Raw genomic sequence first — 19,401 nt, forward strand, 5'->3', positions numbered from 1 at the left:
CAGATCGAGAGATCCTGTATCTCACTGGTATGGCCATTTAACAGCTACTTCTGTGGCTTCAGTAGGACTGGAAGATGTAATCACCCACATTAAAGCCTTGACAAAATTCACCCAGTAGGCCTTGAACGACAGTCATCAGGCTATGAGCCTGCTGAATTCTGAGATCTCTATGATGAGAAAAAGCAGTATTACAAAACACACGGCCCTTGATATCTTTACACCATCTCAAAGAGGCAGGCACCTAGGCCACAATTCAAACTGAATGCTGCATTTCACGCCAGATGAAGTCTCTAAAGTTACACACTTAATGACTCACATGAAGAATCTGATTTCTGCCTTAAGTGATCCACTTCCTTGTCTCGGTGATCTTTTGGTTCTGGTTTGGTTCTGGAAGCTCATGCTCAGATCTCTGCTTATGATCTTATTAACGTTACTAGCTATATTACTTACACCCCGTATAAGATTGTGGTTTCTGGCATTACCCAATGTGTAACAAGGTCTTGGGCAAAACTAACGATGGCTCAACATCTTGAGGCAATTCATCACATATAGAGCCCTCTACAAATTTAACCGTAATGGTGCATATCTAGATATGGGAAAAGGAACAAGGGAAAATACTTCCTATATCTTAATAGACTGGTAAGACAAATGATCCGGAGAATTTTTAAGTTATTAACAGGGCCTAATCCAGAAATAGCACATTGAGTGGCCTGTCAATGACATCCTCACCTGACCTAGGAATGAGCCTTCTTAGTGCTGTGGGACAAATTGGTCACGAAATGCCTCCCAAAACTTGGTTAAACTTACGATCAAAAGGGAGGGAGTTGTAAAACAAAGAACGTTGCCTGCCATCCAGTTCTACAAGGATCAAGTTGTCTGCCACTGCAGTCACTGACCTACGGTAAACACTGAAAGGAATTCAGGACAAAAAACAAGATGAAGCATTCTGTGTTTTGAATATATGGGCCCCTAGATAGTTCAGATACATATCTAAGGAAGAATTTCAACGACCCCAGATTCTTGCACCTTCCCATATAGAGATGAGCAATTTTTTGTGTAATTAGCAAGAATCTTTTACCAAGATGTACGCTTGACTACATGTATCTCCCAGCCAAAAAACTCATATATCCTGGCTCCTCCCCTACTTCTTTACAGCAATTTCTCAGAGTTATCTGAGGAACTGTCTCCAGGGCTAGCATCCTCAGTAAGGTCCCTGAATAAAACTGAAACTCACAGCTCTCACGTAGTGCATTTTTGAATGCTCTCAACAGTCAATAACATTTTTCTGGTACAACTGCCTAAGAAAAGCACCATCAGCATGAATTTTTCTACTATAGCCTGTGATGGTTAATTCTGTGTCAATCTCGCTAGGCTATGGTGCCCAGCTGTTTGGTCAAACCTCACTCGAGATGTTGCTGGGAAGGAGTTTTTTAGATGTGATTAACTTTTAAATCAGTAGACACTGAGTAAAGCAGATTAGTCTTCCTAATGTGGGTGGCCTCACCCAGTCAGTTGAAAGCTTTGAAAGACTAAGGTCCTCCAAAGAAGGAAGTTGGCCTCCGGACTGCCTTCGGACTCAAGACGGCAACATCAACTCCTGCCAGAATTTTCAGCCTGCCATCCTGCTCTGAAGACTTCTGACTGGCCAGCCCCACAGCTGCACACACCGATTCCTTAAAATCAATCTTCCTCGTGTGTGTGTTACTGGTTCTGTTTGTCTGGAGAACCCTAAGACACATTTAGGTACTAGGAAGGGGGGTACTACAGTAGTAAATACCTAAAAATGTAAAAGTGACTTTGGAATTGGGTAATAGGTCGAGGCTGGAAGGGTCCTGAGGCAGTGACAGAAAAAGCTTAAATTGCCTTGAAGAGACTGTTAACAGAAATATGGACATTAAAGGAGATTCCAAAGAGGGCTCAGAAAGAAAAGAGAGATGTAGAGAAAGCTTCTACTATCTTAGAAAATACATATATTAAATCATAAACAGAATAATGCTAGGAATATGGATATTAAAGCACTCCGGTGAAGTCCCAGATGGAGATGAGGAACACATTATTTTTTGGAAATTTGAAAATGGCGATCTTGTTATAACGTGGCAGAGAACTTGGCCAAGTTTTGTTCTAGTGTTTTATAGAAAGTAGGACTTCTAAGTGATAAACCTAGTTATTTAGTAGAGGAGATTTCTGAGCCAAGTATTTAAGGTGTGGTCTGGTTTCTTCTTATAGCAAGATGCAAGAGGAAAGAGATAAATTGAAGAGGGAATTGTTAAGCAAAAAAGAACTAGAGAGGAGACCTTCAAGATGGCGGAGGAGTAAGACGCGGAGATCACCTTCCAGAAAGACATCTACACGTGGAACAGCTCCTATAGAACACCTACTGAACGCTGGCAGAAGACAGACCTCCCAAAAGGCAAGAAACTCCCCACGTACCTGGATAGGGAAAAAGAAAAAACAGAGACAAAAGAATAGGGACGGGGCCTGAACCAGTGGGAGGGAGCTGTGAAGGACGAAAGGTTTCCACACACCAGGAGCCCCTTCGCGGGCGGAGGCTGCGGGAGGCGGAGGGGGGAGCTTCAGACCCACGGAGGAGAGCACAGCTACAGGGGTGCGGAGGGCAAAGCAGAGAGATTCCCACACAGAGGATCGGTGCCGACCGGCACTCACCAGCCCGAGAGGCTTGTCTGCTCCCCCTCCGGGGCGGGCGGGGCTGGGAGCTGAGGCTCGGGCTTCGGTCGGAGCGCCGGGAGAGGACTGGGGTTGGCGGCGTGAACACAGCGTGCAGGGGGTTAGTGCGCCACGGCTAGCCGGGAGGGAGTCCGGGAAAAGTCTGGAGCTGTCGAAGAGGTAAGAGACTTTTTCTTGCCTCTTTGTTTCCTGGTGCGCGAGGAGAGGGGATTCAGAGCGCTGCTTAAAGGAGCTCCAGAGACGGGCGCGAGCCGCGGCTAAAAGCGTGGACCCCAAAGACGGGCATGAGACGCTAAGGCTGCTGCTGCCGCCACCAAGAAGCCTGTGTGCGAGCACAGGTCACTCTCCACACCCCTCTTCCGGGGAGCCTGTGCAGCCCACCACTGACAGGGTCCCGGGATCCGGGGACAACTTCCCCGGGAGAACGCACGGCACGCCTCAGGCTGGTGCAATGTCACGCTGGCCTCTGCAACCGCAAGCTCGCCCCGCACTCCGTGCCCCTCCCTCCCCGCAGCCTGAGTGAGCCAGAGCCCCCGAATCAGCTGCTCCTTTAACCCCGTCCTGTCTGAGCGAAGAACAGACGCCCTCCCGCGACCTACGCAGAGGCAGGGCCAAATCCAAAGCTGAGCCCCGGGAGCTGTGCTTACGAAGAAGAGAAAGGGAAATCTCTCCCAGCAGCCTCAGGAGCAGCGGATTAAATCTCCACAATCAACGTGATGTACCCTGCATCTGTGGAATACCTGAATAGACAACGAATCATCCCAAAACTGAGGAAGTGGACGTTGGGAGCAACTGTAGACTTGGGGTTTGCTTTCTGCATCTAACTTGTTTCTGGTTTTATGTTTATCTTAGCTTAGTATTTACAGTTTATTATCATTGGTAGATTTGTTTATTGATTTGGTTGCTCTCTTCCTTTTTTATCTATATATTTTTTTTTCCTTTTTCTTTTTGTGAGTGTGTGTGTGTTTGCTTCTGTGTGTGATTTTGTCTGTATAGCTTTGCTTTTACCATTTGTCCGAGTGTTCTGTCTGTATTTTTTTTTTTTATAGTTTTTAGGGCTCCTTATCATTGGTGGATTTGTTTTTAGGTTTGGTAGCACTCCTTTCTTTCTTTTTTTTTATTACTTTTTTATTTTTAATAATTTTTAAAATTTTTTAATTTTTTTCTTTCTTTCTTTTTTTTCTCCCTTTAGTTCTGAGCCATGTGGCTGACAGGGTCTTGGTGCTCTGGGCAGGTGTCAGGCCTGAGCCTCTGAGGTGGGAGAGCTGAGTTCAGGACATTGGTCCACCAGAGACCTCCCAGAGATCTCCATCTCTACACTAAGACCCAGCTCCACTCAATGACCAGCAAGCTCCAGTGCTGGACACCCTACGCCAAACAACTAGCAAGACAGGAACACAACCCCACCCATTAGCAAAGAGGCTGCCTAAAATCATAATAAGGTCACAGACACCCCAAAACACACCACCGGACACAGACCTGCCCACCAGAAAGACAAGATACAGCCTCATCCACCAGAACACAGGCACTAATCCCCTCCACCAGGAAGCCTACACAACCCACTGAACCAACCTTAGCCACTGGGCGCAGACACCAAAAACAACGGGAACAACGAACCTGCAGCCAGCAAAAAGGAGACCCCAAACACAGTAAGATAAGCAAAATGAGAAGACAGAGAAACACACAGCTGACGAAGGACCAAGGTGAAAACCCACCAGACCTAACAAATGAAGAGGAAATAGGCAGTCTACCTGAAAAAGAATGCAGAGTAATGACAGTAAATATGATCCAAAACCTTGGAAACAGAATGAAGAAAATACAAGAAACGTTTAACAAAGACCTACAAGAACTAAAGTGCAAACAAACAATGATGAACAACAAAATAAGTGAAATTGAAAATTCTCTAGAAGGAATCAATAGCAGAATAACTGAGGCAGAAGAACAGATAAGTGACCTGGAAGATAAAATAGTGGAAGTAACTACCACAGAGCAGAATAAAGAAAAAAGAAGGAAAAAAATTGAGGCCAGTCTCAGAGACTACTGGTTCAATACTAAACGTACCAACATTTGAATTATAGGGGTCCCAGAAGAAGAAGAGAAAAAGAAAGGGACTGAGAAAATATTTGAAGAGATTATAGTGGAAAACTTCCCTAATATGGGAAAGGAAATAGTCAATCAAGTCCAGGAAGCACACAGAGTCCTATAAAGGATAAATCCAAGGAGAAACACCCCAAGACATATATTAATCAAATGATCAAAAATTAAATACAAAGAAAAAATATTAAAAGCAGCAAGGGGGAAACAACAAATAACATACAAGGGAATCCCCATAAGGTTAACAGCTGATCTTTCAGCAGAAACTGCAAACCAGAATGGTGTGGCAGGACATATTTAAAGTGATGAAAGGGAAAAAACCTACAACCAAGATTACACAGCAAGGATCTCATTCAGGTTCAACAGAGAAATTAAAACCTTTACAGACAAGCAAAAGTTAGGAGAATTCAGCACCACCAAACCAGCTCTACAACAAATGCTAAACGAACTTCTCTATGCAGGAAACACAAGTGAAGGAAAAGACCTACAGTAACAAACCCAAAACAATTAAGAAAATGGTAACAGGAACATACATATCAATAACTACATTAAATGTAAATGGATTAAATGGTCCAACCAAAAGACACAGACTGGTTGAATGGATACAAAAATAAGACCCCCCAAAAAAAACAAAAAAAAAAACCCATACATATGCTGTCTACAAGAGACCCACTTCAGACGTAGGGACACATACAGACTGAAAGTGAGGGGATGGAAAAAGATATTCCATGCATATGGAAATCAAAAGAAAGCTGGAGTAGCAATTCTCATAATAGACAAAACAGACTTTAAAGACTATTACAAGAGACAAAGGACACTACATAATGATCAAGGAATCGATCCAAGAAGAAGATATAACAATTGTAAATATTTATGCACCCAACAAAGGAACACCTCAATAAATAAGGCAAATGCTAACAGCCATAATAGGGGAAATTGGCAGTAACACAGTCATAGTAGGGGACTTTAACACCCCACTTTCACCAATGGACAGATCATCCAAAATGAAAAGAAAAAAGGAAACACAAGCTTTAAATGACACATTAAACAAGATGGACTTAATTGATATTTATAGTACATTCCATCCAAAAACAACAGAATACAATTTCTTCTCAAGTACTCACAGAACATTCTCCAGGATAGATCATATCATTGGTCACATATCAAGCCTTGGTAAACTTAACAAAACTGAAATCATATCAGGTATCTTTTCCGACCACAATGCTATGAGACTAGATATCAATTACAGTAAAAAATCTGTAAAAAAAAAAAAAAAAATACAAACACATGGGGCTAAACAATACACTACTTAAAATCAAGAGATCACTGAAGAAATCAAAGAGGAAATCAAAAAATACCTAGAAACAAATGACAATGAAAACACAACAACCCAAAACCTATGGAATGCAGGAAAAGCAGTTCTAAGAGGGAAGTTTATAGCAATACAATCCTTTCTCAAGAAACAAGAAACATCTGAAATAAACAACGTAACCTTACACCTAAAGCAATTAGAGAAAGAAGAACAAAAAAACGCTAAAGTTAGCAGAAGGAAAGAAATCATAAAGATCAGATCAGAAATACATGAAAAACAAATGAAGGAAACAATAGCAATGATCAATAAAACTAATACCTGGTTCCTTGAGAAAATAAAGAAAATTGATAAACCATTAGCCAGACTCATCAAGAAAAAAAGGGAAAAGACTCAAATCAATAGAATTAGAAATGAAAAAGGAGAAGTAACAACTGACACTGCAGAAATACAAAGGATCATGAGAGATTACTACAAGCAACTCTATGCCAATAAAATGGACAACCTGGAAGAAATGGACAAATGCTTAGAAAAGCACAACATTCCGAGACTGAACCAGGAAGAAATAGAAAATATAAACAGGCCAATCACAAGCACTGAAATTGAGACTGTGATTAAAAATCTTCCAACAAACAAAAGCCCAGAATCAGATGGCTTCACAGGCGAATTCTATCAAACATTTAGAGAAGAGCTAACACCTATCCTTCGCAAAGTCTTCCAAAATATAGCAAAGGGAGGAACACTCCCAAACTCATTCTATGAGGCCACCATCACCCTGATATGAAAACCAGACAAAGAAGTCACAAAAAAGGAGAACTACAGGCCAATATCACTGATGAACATAGATGTAAAAATCCTCAACAAAATACTAGCAAACAGAATCCAACAGGACATTGAAAGGATCATACACCATGATCAAGTGGGGTTTATCCCAGGAATGCAAGGATTCTTCAATATATGCCAATCAATCAATGAGATACACCATATTAACAAATAGAATGAGAAAAAACATATGATCATCTCAATAGATGCAGAAAAATTTTCGACAAAATTCAACACCCATTTATGTTGAAAACCCTCCAGAAAGTTGGCATAGAGGGAACTTACCTCAACATAATAAAGGCCATATATGACAAATCCACAGCCAACATAGTTCTCAATGGTGAAAAACTGAAACCATTTCCACTACGATCAGGAACATTCTCACCCATTCTCACCGCTATTATAGTTTTGGAAGTTTTAGCTACAGCAATCAGAGAAGAAAAAGAAAGAAAAGGAATCCAAATTGGAAAAGAAGAAATAAAGCTGTCACTGTTTGCAGATGACATGACACTATACATAAAGAATCCTAAAGATGCTACCAGAAAACTACTAGAGCTAATCAATGAATTTGGTAAAGTAGCAGGATACAAAATTAATGCACAGAAATCTCTTGCATTCCTATACACTAATGATGAAAAATCTGAAAGAGAAATTATGGAAACACTCCCATTTACCACTGCAACAAAAAGAATAAAATACCTAGGAATAAACCTATCTAAGGAGACAAAAGACCTGTATGCAGAAAACTATGACACTGATAAAAGAAATTAAAGATGATACAGATGGAGAGATATACCATGTCCTTGGATTGGAAGAATCAATATTGTGAGAATGACTATACTACCCAACGCAATCTACAGATTCAATGCAATCCCTATCAAACTACCAATGGCATTTTTCACAGAACTAGAACAAAAAATTTCACAGTTTGTATGGAAACACAAAAGACCCCAAATAGCCAAAGCAATCTTGAGAATGAAAAATGGAACTGGAGGAATCAGGCTCCCTGACTTCAGACTATATGATAAAGGTACAGTAATCAAGGCAGTATGGTACTGGCACAAAAACAGAAATATAGATCAATGGAACAGGATAGAAAGCCCAGAGATAAACCTATGCACATATGGTCACCTTATCTTTGATAAAGGAGGCAAGAATATACAGTGGAGAAAAGACAGCCTCTTCAAAAAGTGGTGCTGGGAAAACTGGACAGCTACATGTAAAAGAAAGAAATTAGAACACTCCCTAACACTATACACAAAAATAAACTCCAAATGGATTAAAGACGTAAATGTAAGGCCAGACACTATAAAACTGTTAGAGGAGAACATAGGCAGAACACTCTATGACATCCATCACAGCAAGATCCTTTTTGACCCACCTCCTAGAGAAATGGAAATAAAAACAAACGGGACCTAATGAAATTTAAGAGGTTTTGCACAGCAAAGGAAACCATAAACAAGACAAAAAGATAGCCCTCAGTGTGGGAGAAAATATCTGCAAATGAAGCAACTGACAAAGGATTAATCTCCAAAATATACAAGCAGCTCATGCAGCTCAATGTCAAAAAACAAACAACCCAATCCAAAAATGGGCATAAGACCTAAACAGACATTTCTCCAAAGAAGATATACAGATTGCCAACAAACACGTGAAAGGATGCTCAACATCACTAATCATTAGAGAAATGCAATTCAAAACTACAATGAGGTACCACCTCACACCAGTCAGAATGGCCATCATCCAAAAATCTACAGACAATAAATGCTGGAGAGGGTGTGGAGAAAAGGGAACCCTCTTGCACTGTTGGTGGGAATGTAAATGGATACAGCCACTATGGAGAACAGTATGGAGGTTCCTTAAAAAACTAAAAATAGAACTACCATACCACCCAGAGTAATACCACTATTGGGCATATACCCTGAGAAAACCATAATTCAAAAAAAGTCATGTACCACAATGTTCACTGCAGCTCTATTTACAATACCCAGGACATGGAAGCAACCTAAGTGTCGAAGAATGGATAAAGAGGATGTGGCACATATATACAATGGAATATTACTCAGCCATAAAAAAGAAATGAAAATGAGTTATTTGTAGTGAGGTGGATGGACCTAGAGTCTGTCATATAGAGCGAAGTAAGTCAGAAAGAGAAAAACAAATACTATGCTAACACATACATATGGAATCCAAAAAAAAAAAAAAAATGGTTCTCATGAACCTAGGGGCAGGACAGGAATAAAGATGCAGACGTAGAGAATGGACTTGAGGACACGGGGAGGGGGAAGGGTAAACTGGGACGAAGTGAGAGAGTAGCATTGACATATATACACTACCAAATGTAAAACAGATAGCTAGTGGGAAGCAGCTGCATAGCACAGGGAGATCAGCTCAGTGCTTTGTGACCACCTAGAGGGGTGGGATAGAGAGGGTGGGAGGGAGACGCAAGAGGCAGGAGATATGGGGATATATGTATATGTATAGCTGATTCACTTTGTTATAAGGCAGAAACTAACACACCATTGTAAAGCAATTATACTCCAATAAAGGTGTTAAACAAAACACAGACATAGGGAGAGTCAAAAAAAAAAAAAAGAACTAGAACTTGAAGGTTTGGAAAATTCTCAGACTATCCATATGTCATGGTCTGGAAAAAAGCCAAGGGTGTGGCTGAACAATGGTTTGCTGAAGAGATCAGGCATGTGACTCTTGCATCAATCATCTCAGCAGAAGCCAGGAACAGAGATGTGGCTCTCCAGGAAAGATATGTGGAGGACCCTCTGGTCTGATGGCTTGGACCCCCATGAATTGCCTGGGAGGCCAACAAGGTTTATGAGAATTTTATACCAGCACTGCCAGCTTGCACTGAAGGGGCAAAGATGGTAAAATATGAAGAAAGGCTGTCAGGATTCCACAGGTGTGAAAGGAGTCAGTAGAGCTAACTGGCTGTGAACAAGTGTTATCTTTCAAGAAAAGGGAAGAATGACCCCAACGGCAGATAAGAGTCCAGTAGGGCTATCACTACCACCATGGGCATAGGTCCAGGAACAAGGCCGGCACTTCCATGGCTCCAGAAGCCAGGACTACTATCCCAGTGGGCCAGAGGACAGAGCACGGACCCACAGAGGATTGTTCTCCAAGTCTTAAAATCTAATGAGTAGGGGACTTCCCTGGTGATCCAGTGGTTAAGAATCCGCATTCCAATGCAGGGGAACGTGGGTTCAACCCCTGCTCAGGGAACTAAGATCCCACATGCTGCAGGGTAACTAAGATGCCACCTGCTGCGGGGCAACTAAGCCTGCGTGCTCTAGAGCCCATGTGCCGCAGCTACTGAGCCCGCACACTCTGCAGCCTGCGCGCCACAACTAGAGAGAAGCCCGCACGCCGCAACAAAAGATCCCACGTGCCAACGCAGCCAAGTAAATAATAAATAAGTAAATATTTTAAAAATATCTAATAAACAGAATGGGAGAAAATATTTGCAAACGAAGTGACTGACAAAGGATTAATCTCCAAAATACATAAACAGCTCATGCAGCTCAATATCAAAAAAAACCCCAACAACCCAATCCAGAAATGGGTGGAAGATCTAAACAGACATTTCTCCAAAGAAGAGATACAGATGCACATGAAAGATGCTCTTCACTACTTATCAGGGAAATGCAAATCAAAACTACAACGAGGTGTCACCTCACACCAGTCAGAATGGCCATCACCAAAAAATCTACAAACAATAAATGCTGGAGAGGGTGTGGAGAAAAGAGAATCCTCCCACACTGTTCGTGGGAATGTAAATCGGTACAGCCACTATGTTCCTTAAAACACTAAAAATAGAGCTACCATATGATCCAGCAATCCTACTCCTGGGCGTATATCCAGAGAAAACCGTAATTCAAAAAGATACACATACCCCAATGTTCACTGCAGCACTATTTACAACAGCCAGGACATGGAAGGAACCTAAATGTCCATCAACAGAGGAATGGATAAAGAAGATGTGGTATATATATACAATGGAATATTACTCAGCCATAAAAAGAATGAAATAATGCTATCTGCAGCAACATGGGTGGACCTAGAGATCGTCACACTGAATGAAGTCAGTCAGAGAAAGACAAATATCATATGATATCACTTATACGTGGAATCTAAAAAAATGGTACAAATTAACTTATTTACAAAACAGAAATAGAGTTACAGATGTAGCAAACAAACTTATGGTTACCGGGGGGGAAGCTGGGGGATGAATTGGGAGACTGGGATTGACATAAACACACTACTGTATGTAAAATAGATAACTAATAAGAACCTACTGTATAGCACAGGGAACTTTACTCAATACTTTGTAATGACCTATATGGGAAAAGAATCTGAAAAAGAGTGGATGTGTATGTATATGTATAACTGATTCACTTCACTGTACAGCAGAAACTACACAACACTGTAAATCAACTGTACACCAATAAAATTATTTTTAAAAATCGAATGACAGAATGGCCATTATCAAAAAAGCTAAAAACAAAAAATGCTGGAAAGGGTGTGGTGAAAAAGGAACCCTCCTACACTCTTGGTGGGAATGTAAACTGATACAACCACTATGGAAAACAGTATGGAGGATCCTTAAAAAACTAAAAATAGAACTACCATATGACCCAGCAATCCCACTACTGGGCAATCCCACTACTGAGAAAACCATAATTCAAAAAGAGTCATGTACCAAAATGTTCATTGCAGCTCTATTTACAATAGCCAGGAGATGGAAACAACCTAAGTGTCCATCATCGGATGAATGGATAAAGAAGATGTGGTACATATATACAATGGAATATTACTCAGCCATAAAAAGAAACGAAATTGAGCTATTTGTAATGAGGTGGATGGACCTAGAGTCTGTCATACAGAGTGAAGTAAGTCAGAAAGAGAAAAACAAATACCTTATGCTAACACATATATATAGAATCTAAAAAAAAAAAATGGTACTGGTGAACCTAGTTGCAGGGCAGGAATAAAGAGGTAGACATAGAGAATGGACATGATGACATGGGGTGGGAGGGCGAACCTGGGGTGAAGTGAGAGTAGCATTGACATATATACACTACCGAATGTAAAATAGTTGGCTGGTGGGAAGCAGCAGCATAGCACAGGGAGATCGGCTCGGTGCTTTGCGATGACCTAGAGGGGTGCGATTGGGAGGGTGGGAGGGAGGCTCAAGAAGGAGGGGATATGGGGACATGTGTATGCATATGGCTGGTTCGCTTTGTTGTGCAACAGAAACTAACATGGTACTGTGAAGCAATTATACTCCAATAAAGATGTATTAAAAAAAAAAACTAATGAAATTTGCCCTGCTAGGTTTATAATTTGCTTGGGACCTCTGGCCCCTTTCTTCCTCCTTTTAGAATGAGAATGTCCTTCCAATGCCTGTCCCACCATTGTATTTGGAATAATCTGTCTGGTTTCACAAGTTCACAGGCTATAGAAGAATTCTGTCTCAGGATGAATCAAACCTTAAGTCTCACTCATACCTGACTTAGACGATATTTACATGATATATTAGTCCAGACTCTCCAGGGAAACAGAACCAATAGGAAGTGTGTGGGCATATGGGTATATATATATATAAATAGAGAGAGAGATTATAAAGAATTAGTTCATGCAATTCCAGAGGCTGACAGACCACAAGATCTGCAAGCTGGAGACCCAGGCGAGCAGATGATGCAGCTCTGGTCCAAAGGCAGGCAGGCTCGAGACCCAGGAAAGGCTGATGCTTCCGTCAGAGTCTGAAGGCAGGAAAAAACTGATGTCCTGGGGCTTCCCTGGTGGCGCAGTGGTTAAGAATCCGCCTGCCAATGCAGGGGACACGGGTTCGAGCCCTGGTCCGGGAAGATCCCACATGCCGCGGAGCAACTAAGCCCGTGCACCACAACTACCGAGCCTGCGCTCTAGAGCCCGCGAGCCACAACTACTGAAGCCCACGTGCCACAAGTACTGAATCCTGCGCGCCTAGATCCCGTGCTCTGCAACGAGAAGCCACTGCAATGAGAAGCCCACGCACCACAACGAAAGAGTAGCCCCCGCTCGCCACAACTAGAGAAAGCCCGTGCACAGCAACGAAGACCCAACACGGCCAAAAATAAATACGCAAATTTATTTTAAAAAAAACCAAAAACAGAAAACCCATGTCCCAGCTCAAAGGCAGTCAGGCAGGAGTCGTCCCCCTTACTCAGCCTTTTGCTTCTATTCAGGCCTTCAACTGATTGGATGAGACCCATGCACATCAGGGAAGGCAATCTGCTTTACTCAGTTTCCTGATTCAAACGTTAATCTCGACCAGAGACATCTTCACAGACATACCCAGAGTAACGTCTGACCAAACATCTGGGTACTCCATGGCCCAGCCAAGCTGACACATAAAACTAACCATTACAGAAGAGACTTTGAGTTGATGCTGGAATAGGTTAAGACTTTGGGGGGTGCTGAAATTGAGTGAATGTATTTTACAGGTGAGAAAGACATGAATTTGGAGGGGGAGGCAGAGGACAGTACGTTATGGGTTGGACTGCGTCTCCCTAAAATTCATATATTAAAGTCCTAACCCCCATTACCTCGGAAGGTGACCTTATTTGGAGATAGGGTCTTTACAAAGGTTATCAAGTTAAAATGAAAGTATTAGGGTGAGTCCTAAGGCAACGACTGCTATCCCTATGAAAAGGGGAAACGTGCACACAGACCTGCACAGAGGGAAGACAATGCGAAGAGACACAGGGAGAAGACAGCTATCCACAAGCCGAGGAGAGAGGTCTGGACTAATTCCTTCCCTCACAGCCCCCAGAAGGATGCAACCCTGCCAACACCTTGGTTTTGGAGTTCTAGCTTCCAGAACTGTGAGACAATAAATTCCTGTTGTTTAAACCACTTAGTCTGTAGTATTTTTTTTACAGCAGCCCTAGCAAATTAATACACAGACTCTAATCTCTATCTGTCAATTAGTACTGCTCTCACCACATGCTTTTCTTTAATAGTGATCATTAACAGTTACGGAGTGTTTACTAGGTGCGAGTCACTGCAATAAGTACTTGGATACACGCTATCTCAGTGAATACTCAAGGCCACCCTTTGAGTAAACTTTACGGTATAAGAATTGTAACTCAATAAATATACAAACAGTCAAGAAAAAACAACTTTTTTGAAGTTGATGTGATCATTATTCCAATTTCACAACTGAATTCAAGAAAACAACTAGTAGAAGGGCAGGGGTAGAAACCGAAGCCAGATATCTGAGTACAGACCTATGCTCTCAACCCCACCTCATCGAAGTGCCCTCCCTACCCCACCTTGCTTGCTTCCAACGTGACAGCTGTGTGAGAAATTACAGTATGCCAAGATAAGGACTTCACAGCGTGACGGCACATCGTGCAATTCACAGCTATGTGTTACCTGCAGCCCCACAGTACACTAGAGTCCACAAAGCCCATAAAATGACACAACTCTTAATGAGTTTATTTTTAAACACACAGATTTTAAAAAGCAGGTACTATATGCATTGCCAAGCGTTTTCAGAAGTCTGAATCCAAACTGTAGTAAGGGTCTTTTTAAAAGCTTGTCAAACCGATTCTGAAATTAATATAGAAAGTCAAAGGACCTAGAAAAGCAAAACAATTTTGAAAAAGAACAGAGTTAGCCAACTTGAATTACCTAATTTCATGACTTATTATTATAAAGCTACAGTTACCAAGTGTGGTATTGGTGAAAGGACACATAAATCAGTGCAACAGAACAGAGAGTCCAGAAATGGATCCACAGGTACATGGACAGTTAATTTTTGCCAAATTTGAATGAGCAATTCTGTGGAGAAAGGAGAGTATTTTCAATAGAAGTCGTACTGCATCAACAGAATATTCATATGCTAAAGGTATCTATCCTTATACCTGACACCTATTTAAAAGTTAACTCAATACGGATCGGGGTCTAAAAGTGAAACTTTAAGTTGTAAAACTTCCAGAAGAAAACATAAGACCAAATCTTTACAGCCTTGAAGTTGGCAAAGATTTCTTAATTATGACACCCAAAGCATAATCTATAAAGAAAAAGTTAATAAAATGGATTTATCAAAATTTAAAATATCTGCTTTTTGAAGACACTATTACAAAAATAGCCCCAGACTGAAAGAACATATTTACAAAACACATATCTTACGTAGGACCTGTACCCAGAATATATAAAAACATTAAAAAATTAATGAGCAAAAGTTTCAATTTAGAAAATGGGCGAAAGCTCTAAACAGACATTTTATTAAAGGAGATACATGAGTGGCACGTAAGCACGCTGGAAGATAACATCTCTAATCATCATGGACACATACACAGCTCTGAGATGAGGGGACAAAAAACCAACAATACCAACTGCTGGTGAGGGTGCGGAACAACTGCAACTCTCATGCACTGCTAATGTGACGGCAAGGGGGACAGCGCTGTGGCAAACACCGTGAAGTTTCTTATAAAGTTAAACCCGCATTTACCACATGACCCAGCAATTCCACTTCTAGATACTTAGCCAAGAGAAATAAAGACCTCTGTTCACACAGAAATCTGCTGATGAATGTTCACAGCATCATTATCCGTAATCACAAAAAAAAAACCCTGGAAATAACTCAAATGGGAATATTACTCAGTAATAAAAAGGAACAAAGTACTAATACAGTATACGGAACACCACTGATGAATCTCAAATTCATCATGCTGAGTGAAAAAGGCTACACACATATGATTCCATTTATGTGACGTTCTGGGGAAAAGTCAGAATTACAGAGACAGATCAATGGCTGCCAGGTCGGGCCGGAAGGGAAAGACCAGGAGCGTATCTGGGGGGATGAGGTTACTGCTCTGCAGTTCCATTACTGTAGTGTTTCCGTGACTCTGTATGTCTGTCAAAGTATCCTAAAAAGGGTAAACTTTATGGTAAACAAATTATATCTCAATACAGACTTAAAAAAAATAAAAAGAGTAGCCTTGAGACTGGCTGGGACCCTTTGCTGCAGTGCTGGCACCTGGACAAACATCTCCTCCAGCAGCAAAATACAAAGAAAGCAGAAGGGACTAAAAATAACCGCATGGGTGCCCAGTTGGGGCAAATTACGAACAGGGAACAAGGTACAAAAAGACCAAAAACCCAACGTCACTTCTGAGGAACCAGGAGCAAAAGCAGGGTACCAGGAACAAAAAGCAGGGTACTGCGCACGCCCCCTGCACACAGACCCACCAAGGGGCTGGGCAGACCAGCGAAGCTACCCCTCTGGCCTGACCCCTGGACCCATTCCTACCCTCGCCCCAGATAAGGAACCCGCTCACCTCCCCGCTTCGGGAATGAAAAGGGAAACTGTGAACGTGCTTTAGCTCCCTTGTGCTGTAGCACGAGTCCCAATAAAGCCTTGCTTGAATTTCTTACGTGGCCTCTTCTCAGCTTCTATTGATGAAGGAGTCCAAGAACCCCACAGCTCAAGGCGAAGTTTAAAAATTTTTTAAAGATGGGAACATAAAAATCCTAAAAGACGGGCACACCCTGGCTGTCTCAAGCAAGTTAAGTTAGTTAAGTAGATTTGAATAAAGTTTGGGTCTTGTTTTGTTCTGTCTTTTTAAAGTATGCCATAGCTTCTATACTGCAGGAGTTTGAAGGCCTGGTTTCTGCCCGATTCTGCCAAGCAGGTGATACATAATTGTAAGAGAATATTTATTTCACTTTCTTTTTCTGCTTCTAAGTTCCTTACTTTTAACTTTTTTTTTTTTTTTGCGGTACGCGGGCCTCTCACTGTTGTGGCCTCTCCCGTTGCGGACCATAGGCTCCGGACGCGCAGGCTCAGCGGCCATGGCTCACGGGCCCAGTCGCTCCGCGGCATGTGGGATCCTCCCGGACCGGGGCACGAACCCATGTCTCCTGCATCGGCAGGCGGACTCTCAACCACTGCGCCACCAGGGAAGCCCCAGTTCCTTACTTTTAAAAATGAGAAAAGGCATTCCTAACCTCAAGGTCGCTTTAGCTAGCTGATCCTATACATATTTCATACATGGTATTTGGAATATGTATACGATCAGCCAACTAAATATACATATATCATTACAGCAAATTCAGTCAGAGTTAAGACTGAAACTTAACAAAAAAACCCTCAGTCATTACAAATGCTAACAGGGAAGCAGACAATAAATTATCTGGAACGGAATTAAGAAAGTAAGTAATACGAATCACAAGCAACAAAAAAAAAACTAGCATGTTTGCTAATGGGAATATATTGGGCCTTTTATAAATAGTAACTTTCTTTGGGGATGGGCACAAAGATGTCCTTTTGTAAGAGAATTATTATCGCAGGTTATCTTTGTGGATTAATAAACGCAATTTAATTATTTTGCCACCAAACACTTACCAAGTGCGCACCAAGTGTCAGCACTAAGTGCTTTACATATTAACTCATATCCGCAAGAACCAAAAGACGGCACCAAATGTACTTAGGGAAGTAATTTCCTTACAGTCACAGGTTTTATGGAAAAGCTTCAGCAAGTCCCAGTATAACTGATGAAGGAAAAGCATTTGTATCAGTCATGCCGAATTTGAAACCATTTCTGAAGAACCCCGGTAAAGATCGTTTGCGTTCCATACCTAAAACTATGTGCCCTTATCCTTATTCCAGAAGCTATCGTTCTGATTTAATAAATGAGGAACTAAAGTCTCTACTCACCTGGCTACTAGAGAACAAGAGTTCGGTATTTAATAGCTTTTCTTCATGTTCTCATACACGAATCACCAGTAAGAGCCATAGCACAGGTGCTGAACGTGCCTCGGGGACAACGCCTGTGCGTGCGTGCGTGTGTGTGCCAGCGCGTCCCCAAGGAACGGCAGTCCTAAACACATGCTTCAGGCCCGGGAAGGCAGGGGGCCCTCGGCCTGGGCCTCAGGGTTTACACGGTCTTGCTTTCTGTGGCCCTCCTGCCGCTTCATTCCGAGGACCCTTCGAGAACATTCCAGGATAACGTAGTGCCGAGATTCCCTATCCAAACGGCTCCAAAGATGCTTCCAGGGTCCGTCTAGCTGAGAGAAGAGACCCTGCCACCAGTTTATATGCTGCTAGGCTGGGAAAGGGCCAAAAGGGGCTGTTGGGGTTGGGGGGCAGGGGTGATGGGGGACATGTAAACTGCACTATTCCCGCCCCCATCATCACATGCACCCAGGTCGTCAAGGGGGTGGGACGGAGCCCGCTCTCCCCGCGCCTCCACTTCCCGGAAAAGAAGTCAGTGAAATCTCAGGTGCTTAAAGACGGCTCCCCAAGAGTAAGCCAGAGACTCCCTGCCAACGGCAGCCCAACGCCAGCTAAGGGGAGATGCAGACAAACGCCAAGCCAGGCGCACTGGCGGATGGAGATGAAGCCCTCGGCGGGCTAGAGGAGCACGACGGCCAAGGCTGAGCCCTTCCCCACGGCGGATCCCCGCGGCCAGCCGCAGCCCCGCTCTACCGTGGGGGGAGGCGTGCGCAGGCGGACGGGCTAAGAAACGGGTCCGGACGTCGTCCGCACTGCGGCGAGACGGCAGCGCAGCATCGGCGGTCGGCTGGCTGGTGCGGGTCGAGGGCCCGACCATCAGCTGATTCTGGGGAGCCAGTCAAGCGCCCGCGGGGGTAAAGGGCGGGGCCGCGCCCACGTCCCCGCCGCGGCCGACGTCAGTGCCGCTTGCCGCTTGCCGCTTGCCGCAGGATCGCCGGGGCGCAGCTCGCGGGCAGCTCTCCGCGGGAGCCACCGAGACCTCTGCGCTGCTCGGCGAACATGGCCGACTCGGAGAACCAGGGCCCGGCAGAGCCGAGCCAGGCGGCGGCGGCAGCGGCGGCGGAGGAGGAGGTAATGGCGGAAGGCGGTGCGCAGGGGGGAGATTCTGACAGCGCGTCCGGCGACTCCGACGGCGCGGTCGGTCAGACGGCTGAGGAGCCCCAGACGCCTGCAGAGAATGCACCGAAGCCTAGAAATGACTTTATCGAGAGCCTGCCTAACTCGGTGAAATGCCGAGTCCTGGCCCTCAAAAAGCTGCAGAAGCGGTGCGATAAGATAGAAGCCAAATTTGATAAGGAATTCCAGGCTCTGGAGAAGAAGTATAACGACATCTATAAGCCCTTACTCGCTAAGATCCAGGAGCTCACCGGTGAGATGGAGGGGTGTGCGTGGACCTTAGAGGGTGACGACGAGGAGTTGGAGGATGAAGAGTACGAGGAGGAGGAGGAGGGAGAGCCTGCGGTGGAGGCGGCGGCTGCTGCCGCCAGAGATGAGGGTCCCCACTCTGCAGTGTCTGACGACGCCCAGAAATAAGCGGGGGCAGAGATTGCAGAGGAGAATGACGACGCAGATTCAAAACCCCGATTTTTTTTTTCTTTTACACATCGGTGGACTTGAAAAGGCTCAGGTTTTGGACCAAAGTACAATGTGAATCAATTCTGACATTCCTAGGATCATATTAAATGGA

At 43.4% G+C, this 19,401-nt stretch overlaps 2 protein-coding genes across 8 annotated transcripts in view; one reads left to right on the plus strand and one right to left on the minus strand.

The window, feature by feature from the left end:
* HERC3 (HECT and RLD domain containing E3 ubiquitin protein ligase 3) overlaps nt 1–19,401 on the minus strand; it is a 137,805-nt gene that overhangs the window by 14,250 nt on the left and 104,154 nt on the right. The gene's annotated exons all lie outside the window — the stretch shown is intronic.
* Nucleotides 18,460–19,308, plus strand: NAP1L5 (nucleosome assembly protein 1 like 5). Its single transcript, XM_030865701.2, has one exon. The coding sequence runs from the start codon at nt 18,714–18,716 to the stop codon at nt 19,245–19,247; it is 534 nt and encodes a 177-aa protein (XP_030721561.1). The 5' UTR covers nt 18,460–18,713; the 3' UTR covers nt 19,248–19,308.

The sequence above is a fragment of the Globicephala melas genome, chromosome 5 (genome assembly GCF_963455315.2).
Source record: "Globicephala melas chromosome 5, mGloMel1.2, whole genome shotgun sequence".
In the NCBI taxonomy this organism is placed as follows: Eukaryota; Metazoa; Chordata; class Mammalia; order Artiodactyla; family Delphinidae; genus Globicephala; species Globicephala melas.

Excerpts from the sequence above, each read along its gene's own strand:
- NAP1L5 (XM_030865701.2), top strand. The coding sequence starts at position 18,714 with ATGGCCGACTCGGAGAACCAGGGCCCGGCAGAGCCGAGCCAGGCGGCG.